At 33.2% G+C, this 10,746-nt stretch overlaps 1 protein-coding gene across 3 annotated transcripts; it reads right to left on the reverse strand.

The window, feature by feature from the left end:
- Positions 1 to 2,959: 2,959 nt before the first annotated feature.
- On the reverse strand, positions 2,960 to 6,383 carry LOC111411633 (phosphatidylinositol 4-phosphate 5-kinase 4-like). 3 transcript variants are annotated; one of them, XM_023042147.1, is made up of 8 exons: positions 5,827 to 6,383; positions 5,086 to 5,253; positions 4,808 to 4,973; positions 4,428 to 4,544; positions 4,155 to 4,348; positions 3,820 to 3,962; positions 3,639 to 3,684; positions 2,960 to 3,414 (listed from the first exon to the last, which is right to left on the reverse strand). In XM_023042147.1, the coding sequence occupies exons 1-8, from the start codon at positions 6,030 to 6,032 to the stop codon at positions 3,144 to 3,146; spliced, it is 1,311 nt and encodes a 436-aa protein (XP_022897915.1). In that variant the 5' UTR covers positions 6,033 to 6,383; the 3' UTR covers positions 2,960 to 3,143. The 3 variants fall into 3 exon arrangements, with proteins under 3 accessions (XP_022897915.1, XP_022897916.1, XP_022897917.1); XM_023042148.1 differs by lacking the exon at positions 5,827 to 6,383 and adding an exon at positions 5,386 to 5,797; XM_023042149.1 differs by having other exon boundaries at positions 3,148 to 3,409.
- Positions 6,384 to 10,746: the final 4,363 nt, after the last annotated feature.

The following is a 10,746-nucleotide window of genomic DNA, read 5'->3' on the forward strand; positions in this document are numbered from 1 at the left end:
CCACACCTTTTTCAATCATGGATAGTATGTTCGAATCAACTATTATTACTTTGCAATTTAGTCTCCAAACTTTGGATTCAATCCCCTTTTGCCAATTTTCCGTTCCTTTTGTTCACTTTCATCGTTTTTCATTGAAATGCACCTAAAAAACAAAATATACACAAAATTAAGCATCAATTTATTTAAAATAATAATAATTGCTCTAGTTTAATGATTCAAATAAGTGTAATAAATACACTTGTCAGTGACCAAAAGAAGAATTAATATCTATCACTAGGGATGTCAATGAGTCAAGTCAAGTCGGTTCGCTGGTTGAAACTCGAGGCTCGAGCTCAACTTGAGTAAAAGTGGTTTGGTTTTTATTGGTTCGAGTTGAGCTGAACTTTTGCTCGCTTAAAAAATCTCAGTTGGGGACTTACTGAGTCAAGTTGGATCAACATTTAACAAAAAAAAGAAGAAGCAAAAGTAGCTACTTAGTAGCCTGTGTAGCTGTGTGTGGCAGCTACATGCGTGCATGTAGCCCACGCATGTAGCTGCCTTGCAAGCAATAGTACAATTGCCTGCAATATAACACAAGCAACTATTGTTGCTTGCTACACGTAACTATTTTTTGAAGGCTGGCTCGTCATGAGCTCGAGTCTACGTCGGGCCGACTTGGACTTTTCTCGGACCGAGCCATCGACAGCCTAGCCGACTAGTCAAATTGACACCCCTATCTATCACTCACAACCAAAATGCCCATTATATTGAATTGGTTTTTATTAATTTGGCATTTGTTTCTTATTTTTGTAAAAATGAGAATGAAAAATATAGTCGTTATGGACCCCACACAAGAGATAGAAATTCAAATTTAGTGATTTGATGTGATGGATAACGATCATATTTTTCATTTTAATAGGGAAAGAATGGAAAACAAACAGTGGTTTAATTTTTTTGACTTACTAGAAGTTGACTAGTTTTATTGGTCTTCCAACCCTAATCAATCATCCCACTAATTATTATATTAATGTCAAGAATAAGGCTGCTTGTCCGGGGCAACCTGGGCCATGGATTTCCATGGCGCCCCGTATTGGTTGAGGATCTGTTCATCGTGGACCTGGATGTGAAACAGCCTTATAATCTCAATTGACAAAACAATGTATAACCAAACATTTGATAAATATATGGAACTAATTACAATGAGTTACTTCCTAATCCAATCTAATTATGATTATTTTACAATGTTCGAAATAACTCGTCTAAGCGGTGCCTAAGTGAGAGGCTGGTGTGAAACACCTCGCCTTGAGGTGCTTTATTAATTTTTCATTTTTTTAAAACTTTTTATTTGACTTTAGTTTCAAGTTTTTAAAATAATTTTATGAATACAAAAGTCAAAAATGAAAACACGTTAGAAAATTTCAAGTCGGACTTGTCTATTTGAAAGTTGAAAATATAAAAATAGTCTAGTGCATTTCAAAAATTGAAAATTATATAATTGACTAATTGTAGGAATTATTAATAAAATATATTATTTTATAATTTTAGATGTTTGGTATCTATGATTTTAATTACTAAAAATTAAAATAATATTGAAAATAAGAAAAATACTTTTTTACTTATAGGCATCGCTTAGGTTCGCCTAAGCTTTTAAAACTTGAAGCATAGCCTCCAGGCTCAATCACGTTTTACACTTTTTAGATCATTGATATTTTCTTATTTTTTACAATCATGATTTTGATTAAAATAAAATCAATTATCAGAAAATGACAATTAATTAATGAAATCATAACATTATTAACCGACACGTCATTGCTGGATGAAAAATCATCAGACTCTTATGTCTTGTAGTCTGCGATTACACTTAACATCTTATGTGACAAATTATTATTTGAGTCACCAATTTCCCGTAATTTTGTTGTATTCGATGATTATGAAGTTAAATTCCATAATCATTAAGAAATGCATCATGGAAAGAAGCTTGCCATTCAGTTTCATAATCTAGCCTTCGATTATTCTGGGCATGGCTTCTGTTTCTGCTTCTGCTTCTGCTTCTGCTTCTGCTTCACCTTCAATATGGCCCGTTTGCCTAACATCTGTGTCAGGACCCTGCTTCTGATGTTCATCTGGGGTAGGAGTTCCACCGAGAAATTTTGCCAGAAGCTATTGTGGCATCAGCATATATTGCAGCTATGGTGGCTTCAAGATCAGTTCTTCCACCTTCAACATCCATCTCACTTGCAGTTGTTGCAACCTGGACCAAGAAATTGAGTCAAAGAATAGTAAGTAAAACGTAGAAGCATAAAATAGAACAGCCTAAACCAGAAAAGGCACAACCATTTTCTCCTAAATTAAGTTTAAAATGTTTAATGGTTGCAAAAAGGAAAATGGACTGGGACTTGGTTGAGAGAAGAACTGAAAATTCTTCGTGTTATGACTGAAAACAACCAGAAAATTTGGAAGTTCTAAACTATAATACGAGAATATTGTGACTTGTTTAAGATAATAAACGAAGTATTGAGAATTATGTGGCTTGTCCAAGATACAACAAGTTCATCTTCGCACCATAATCTAAGAGTAAATGATTTCCGCGCCCTTTGATATGCAATTTTAACCTTCCATCATTTACAGTCTTGCATCTTTCATATGCAAAGTATCGTCTTTTTCCTCAAGTAATCTTTGTTCGAAGAAAAATTGTCTGTTAATTCTTAGACAAACTGTAAATTTACCATAAGTATTATCTGTAAAATCACTGCTGCTATTTTTCAGTTGTAAATCTTAAAAACCTAACTCGAAATATTTCTTCAAAAATAATAAGCTTGGGATATGATGTTAAGTAACTGGTTGAATTAACCTTCCTTTTCGTTCTTCAATAGAATAACTGTTCTTAAGTTTAACTCCAAATGTGGCTTATTTCTTCAGAAACTGCATGTGCATTAGGTTTGATTTTGGAGAAAATTCTGCAAGGTATAAACACAATGCCTTGATTCCATTGGAATTTGTATACTCTCCTCAACTTCTGGAACAAAAATATTGGGTCCAAAAAAAACTAACCCAAAATCTTCTATTCTTGCATTTACAATTACAGCAGGCTCACCTAATACTTAACTGAATCATAAAACACATATGTTCCTACAATTTAATCACCTCTAACATTGTTTTAACTTTTAAGTAGTGTCCTGTGTGAAGATTCTGAAGATGAAATCACGGAAACGCCTCGAATACTGGCTGGGATCAACGGCAGATATTGAAGTTGGATCATAATTGAATGACTTGTATGCATGTTCAAGCTTCTTGCTAATATCATAATCTTGCAATATATCTATTATACCCAAGATCAAGATGACATCATAGTACTCCCCAGTTGGTTCCATAGCGAACTCGCTGTCATTTCTTCTTGTCGCCAGTTCAGCACGCGCTGGCATGTTCATACCTAATCTAATGGTAACCAAAAACACTATCATTAAGTCGAATTTTAAAATTAAAAGCATCTTATCTTCTTCTACATGTAAATGTTGTAGAAGAAGGTTTGACCAATGAATATCGATGCAAAACTGGTCTTTAGTTCATAGTGAAAAAGTAGTATTAGGAAGTTCAAATTTTTAAAGAAGTTCACACAACATGGATTAGCATGTTATACCGAGGTAGGATCAAAATCTGACCTAGATAGTTCTGGAGCTGCTTCTCCACCATCTTCATCTCTATCCCCTACAAAATTTTCACGTATCTTCAACTTAAGCAAGTATTAAATAAGAAAAAGAAGTTAAATATTATTATTGAGTACTGTGTACCAAACATACACTATGTGAAAAAGGAGTATACATATAGAGGTTACATATATACCAGGAGTCTGGACTGGGAAAATACCAGCCTCCATTCTTAGTGGCTCCCCAGTTTGTGATATTTGTATAATGTGAATCCCAACCAAAAGACTGTAATCCATAATTCTCTCCTGCTCAAGAAAATAACAGTCCTTGTCCACTTGCCTGCATAGGGAAAATCTCAGCTTATGAAAAGAATGTTAAGGATAATTATCTGTGCTGGATACTGAATTGAGTGCAAGTTCAACCATTTCGAGTTGTTGAGTCTTTTTCATAGGGTTTTATCAGTTAAGCAACTATGATAAGGAGTAAAAGTGTTTCCAGTAAAAGAATAAAAATAGAGTCGAAAGTCATCACCTGCAGAACTCTTGGAACCAAGATGTCTGCAATCGGAAGATATAATTCAAATCAAGATCCTTGAGAGTGGTAGTTGAATCAATTTCAGATTCAGGTTTGTCCGTTACACGACCCTGTGAAGAACCTTTCAAGTCAAAACGTCGATGAATGGCATACTCGGAGCAAAACAAATTTCCCATTATAACAAACCGCACCTGTGCATAGAAAAACCCTACAGTTATAAAAACAGAGGCATTACCATTGATGACAGAAAGTACTGATCATTTTAACTACCTTCCTGTGTGCAGGTCCAATCATTTTCACACAATGAAGGCCAAAAAATTTGGTTACCAAAGTATTCTCAAAGGCTCGAACATGATTGTAATAAGCTCGAAGCATTCTTATCAACGCCTGCAATATATTATTGAGCAGGATTAGGATGTTATTTAGTTGAATATAAAATTCTGCACTTACTCCCAAGATTGTCTAGAGTTTCACTGTGAAACATAAACAGAATTTTAATGTTCATTGTTCCATCATCAATTTGCACAAATAACTTGAAAAAGAAAATCGCAAATTATCCATTTTCTTATTGAAATTTTAGTCATTAGTAACTGATTATATAAATATTTTCATGCCAGCATAAATTCAAGTTTGAGCATATGGGAACTTACTTTTACTTCTGACTTCTTCATGGTCTTAATCATGTATTTGTCATCATTGGTCGAGTAGAAGAAGCTTCCACTTTTTCCAGGAGACGAGAGCAGCCGAAGTGCATTATCTCCACATATGGATATCATATAATCAGCTGGATCCACCTTAAACAATTTTCTTAATGTCCTGAAGACATAATTACTGAGTCTAATCGGGCCATTTGGTGCAAATGGACAAAGCATCATCAGAATTAATGAGTCCCTGTTAACACTAAAGGACATATGTTTCAGTGGCTGACCTGAAAACCAAGGGGCAGTAATCCTTCCATTTGAATGCACACGATTGGTGAGGTGGAGTATGTTTTGATCCTTGCGGAGGAAATCGAGTCCATATTTTCTCCTTGGGATTAAAAGCTGTATCTCTCAGATCAAGGGATGTAGCTGGAGCAGGTCTTCCTACAGAATGTCTGGTTGATGATACAAATAGAAATATATATCAAGCAACATATCAAGAAGAACATAATTAACTAGTAACTTAAATCACTCCATTCTGAAGCAAATCAAGTATTCAGAGTTAATTTGGACTCAATTGGTGCTACCTCCACTTATTGCCATATAATCTCATTTCTTATCTTATCCACTTTAGTGTGTCCACACATCCATCTTAGCGTCCTCATTTCTGCTACATTCATATTGTCCTTCAACAGTCCAACAATCAGTATATTTAGGCATAGAAGGTCCAAAAATATTATATAAAACTAGCCTTTTAACCTTATAAGGATCTTCTTATCATGCAGAAATCCTGTAGCACTTCATCTAATCGCTCTAATCTTATGCGAAACAAGACTAACACGGATCACGTATACGCATCATGTATACATCAAGAACAGCCTGCATATGAATCCAAACCATGAATGCAGTTAATCTTTTCAAACACAAGTTCCTTTTTTTTCCCCCTTTCCAAAATGGGAATTAAGGGCCACAACATAACAAGATTAATTGATAAAGAAATACTGAATCCATTAAGAGCATTTTAGTACCTTATTCCAAGCTGCAAATTAAGCATGAGCTCATAATTCTTATGCCCTTTGGATATTGTCTCTCCCTGCATTTTGGTTTTCTTTCCAATAATGTCATCATCATCCACATGGGCAACCGACATTGTCGAAAATATGCTGTTTGCCCTTTTCTTTACACCAGCTTGTGATTTCTTCACCTTGATAATGCTACTCAGTTTTTCGTTCATTTTTCTGTCTCTCTGCACCTCAGAATCCCATATTTTGGCAATTTTTCATCAACCCAAATGACAAACCTTCTTTTTTACCGAGAATGTGAGGCCCAAAAGAAACCAATCACCATATTTCCAATAACCCAAAAGACCATACTATTTTTCTTTAGCTTATTTGCTTAAAATGGTTTTTGATGTTCTATATATTATTTTAGAAATAAATAGTGTTGGATTGTCAAGAAACAAACAAAATGGGAGGAAAATATACAGAAATTGATGAACCCAAAATCGAGAACGATAATATAAACCTTTTTGCTTTTATTTGTGCAAAATGCCTAATGTTTGTGTTTGTCAAAAGATATTTGGCAAAACAAGTAAGAGCAGTTTTGATGCAGGAAAAGCAAAAGACAGGAACCAACCAATGGCGGCCTTTTCTTTTTGTTAAAAGAATTTTCTTTTCTTTCTTTTTTTTTTCCCCTTTTTTATTTTATTTTATCATTCTTTAATTTTTTTCGTAGCGAAATTTCATTCTAATCACTCGACTTATTTGTGTTTCAAAAACTTATCACTAATGTTTCAATTTTATTTTAGTTGGTCATCAATAATTATTTGATATATGAGTTAACGTCTTTTGTAACATTGCAAATAGATTTTTTCTTATATGGACTCCTTATAATGTTAGTTTACTAGACACCACCCCCCAGGGCATAGCTTAGTCGTGTAAAAGATAGGAGTGATATTATCTCACGCATTGTTGGCAGCCGCAGTGTGGAGGTTCGGTTCCCGAAATATGGAATTGGACTACTTGTAGGCGCAGTGTACAGACAACTCTTGTTTCATGGCCTGCTGGGGCACATCCCTCGATTTACCTTCCTCACAAAACTCTAGAGGTGAGGTGGTGAGGGCCTTCAAGATTAGAGTTCAACCTTTTTTTTTTTAGCTTACTAGACACCTATATAGAGTTGTGCTTTCTTTTCTTTTCTTTTAATGAAAAATGAGTTATTGAAATGCAAATCTAACAAAATTGTACCTTATATAAGCAAGAATCTTAAAAGCCAAAATATGTAATTGTTGCACAAATATCAACGATACCTATTAACACTCGTATTATCAAAAAGTTGCTTGTCACATATGAAATGACACTAAATTTTGCGACGAAATTGTTATTGTTGACTAAACTGAAGCCAAATATAAACTTCATAGATAAGTTTCACAACAATAAAAATTAAGTGACTAAAAGTTTGTTTTGTTGATTAAGTGAGAACCAAGAAATGGAAAAACACATATTTTCTAGGTTAGGGGATTTGGTTCCTAAATGTACTATCAATCCTAACAAATGGAAGGACAGGAAATGACATGAAAATTTGTTACCCTTTTTAGTGTCTTCGCCCGACCAAAAACATCAATGGACACTATTATCAATCAAACTAATTTTCAATGTAAGATTTGCTTGCCGTGTTGTGAGGTTTCAACTTATTTGATTTAAAGTGTGTGCTAAAAATGTGACTAGACAGAGTTCTTTAGATTCTAATTTCAATTTTAAGCGACCCCATTTCACCACTTTGGTATATATAATAATAAAATAAGAGAAATGCTATATGTATAGACTGTTTTTATAGAATGATTTACAAAATGCTAGTTGGCAAGATTTTATTGAATTTTGGATAGAAAAAAGAATTTAAATCACCCAATTAAATTTTGTCATATTAGTACTAGTAAATTTATCTCTACAAAAAAATCTACACAAGTAGTTTTTTTGATAAAATAATGATACGTGTAAGATTAAAATTGATCACATTTGAAATTGACCTTAAATTAAAGAATAATGCTATTTAGTTCTACTGAGGTTAAACTTCAATTTATGTGGTGCTAGTGTGAGATTAAAGAAAATATTAAATGAAATGTGAAATTAAATGACTTATTTCATATTATTTAATGTCATATTAGTGCGCACATAGACTGATATTATAATTTCAACGACGCTAAATATCATTACTCTAAATTAGATATAGCCTTAATGTTCAAATTTATCTCGGACAAAAGGTGCAACATACTGAAGAGTTTAAGGACCTTTGTTACTATTTTCCCCAATTCTTAACTCAGATATACAATGCATACCTCTCTCTCCTACAATGCATACAAATGCTGCATTTATTCTCGATCAATTAGCACGTACCTATTAAGTTTTTGTTTGATTTTGATTCTTTGACTGGTCTTTTTTTTTTTTTTTTTTAGTGTGTGCTTAAAAAGGAGGAAAAGTTACAAGTCTACGTATTAAATATTTTATTATAAGAATACGTAGTTAAAAAAGAACTAGATGAAACATATTTTTAGAAAAATCGAAATCAACATGGCTAAATTTAAAGTTAAATTGATAACATCAGGCTTTATCAGATGGCCCAGAACAGCAAAGAATATTTTTGCTGTGCACAATTGCTTCAGGCAGGGGCGGAGCCACCTTATGTCCAGTGTAGGCACATGCCTGCACTGAGATTTGGGCTGCCCCTGGGGAGTAGGAAGTTAAAGTTTAGAGAATCGTCAAAATTTTCTAGACCCATCAAACGTGGCTCATTCTAATCCAAATGGAAAATATTTGAAGTCATTCCCACTGTAATCCCATTTTCCATCCAAGAATCTCTCAGGAGAAAACTCCGAAGGGTTTTCCCAGATAGTAGGATCGTGGTGTATTGCCCACACGTTAACGAAAACTCGAGCCACTTTAGGGATTGTGTATCCTCCAACAATGCATGTTTCACTAGGGCAGTGGGGGACTAAAAGTGGAAGAGTAGGATGTAGACGAAGGGCTTCTTTCATTACAGCATAGAGATATGGAAATTTGTTAATATGGGAATCTTCTACTATGTTGTCTTTGCCTACTCATCTCTCCAGTTCTTGCTGGACTTTGTTTAGAACTTGTGGTTTTTTTATCATTTCTGCCAAGGCAAATTCGACTGCTTTTGATGTTGTGTCTGTTCCTCCAATCACCATATCCTGTAAAGTTTATTTATAAGTAAACAAGTTTTTGAGTTACAAATTAAATAAGAAAAATTGAATGCATATTGCATGCAATAATACAAGGATCCAAATTTAAAGTTCGTCTTAGATCCCGAAAACCCAAAATCCAACCTTAATTAATTTTTTTGCCCGCACTGGATAATTTTCCTGGCTCCGCCCTTGGCTTCAGGCACTACATGTCCGTGTTTGTCCATCCACTATGGTGTCAATATAGGGTTAGCCTTTTTAGGCTAAATCTTTAGACCTTGCCAGCTTTTTTTTTTTTTTTTTTAATGTTTTGACTTCTATAAGAAGCAATCTCTAATTTTCAGTGATAAGCTGCTTATTCTTTAGCGTAAGCCAACATGCACTTAATATATATGGGAAACATATTTGTAATATTTTTACTTCACATTCATCTACATCTTAAAGTTCATTTGAGTACGTAATTGCCTTTAGAATATTGAGGTCACTGAAATTTATTAAAAATTTCAAAATGGCCATTAAAGTATTGTTCTTACTTCTTACTGCAGTGGTCATTCAAGTTCTTACCGCATTAATTTTCACTAGGATGCAAACATTAATAAAAAATCCTACGTGATACCATTAAACACCCTATTTGGTGAAGATTAAAATTAGATTTTTAATAGATTTTGATAGAAGTTTTTGAAATATGTGGTTAGAAAGTTGTGAGACCTATGAAAAATGTTATTAATATTAATTGTGTGATTATAACTTAGATTAAAATCTGATTTAAATTAATATCAAACAGAGGCTAAATATCAATATGAGCACAAATGTTGTTAACTAGTACATCATCATCATCTCAACAAATATAGGCCCCGTTTGGGAGGGATTTTGAGAATTGATTTTTTGACCATTAGAAGAAAAGTGGGGTCCACTCGTGAGAGAAGAAGTAAAAAATTATGGTTGGAATAGTGAAATAACGGTCAAAAAATCAATTTTTTTGGGTAAAAAATCCCTCCCAAACAGGCCAATAATACACAAAATGTTCAAATGGGAAAATGTATTATAAAATTAATACAGAGTTTAATTTTAAAGGTGTTCTTTTTTTATTCAATCAAATTTATAATTATATTTGATGTAGTGTCCTACTTAATATCGTTTGTATCTACTTCAATATTTAACGGTGTCACGTAGAATTTTTTATCGATATTTTCAATTGAGTGGCCATTAGTATAATGATTAAAAAATTTGAGTTGAAATTCTTAACAAACTTCAACTAGTGTTGTTAAAATTAACCGTAAAAATATTTCATCTTTATGTATACTAACATAAATCACTTTGAGCTAACTTGGAACATGTATCTATACAATATCATAAATATAAAAATTTGAAATATTGATTCTCAAAATAATATGTTTTTTTGTGTTTATTTATAGATTAAGAAAAGAAAACAAGTTCAGATCTCAATTTTACCCGTAAAACTAGAGAACCAAATTAAAAAATTTTCAATTCCAATATTTGTTTTACTTTTTCTACTTCAAACTAATGTTAAGCAAGATAGATATTTCGCATTAGGCTATTTTCTTAAAACGAGCCTCGCTATGTAAAAATTTGTAGGCTCTCATTTTTTCTTTCTCTATTGCTATATGAGTTTGTAAGCTTACTGTCGTAGATTTGGCACCAAGCACATTGTATGGCATTTAACTTATAGTCTGCTAATTGTGACTCTTGCGATATTATATGTTACACTTTTAATCTGTTAGATGTGTGT

This window comes from Olea europaea, chromosome 16, assembly GCF_002742605.1.
Source record: "Olea europaea var. sylvestris chromosome 16, O_europaea_v1, whole genome shotgun sequence".
NCBI classification, from domain to species: Eukaryota; Viridiplantae; Streptophyta; class Magnoliopsida; order Lamiales; family Oleaceae; genus Olea; species Olea europaea.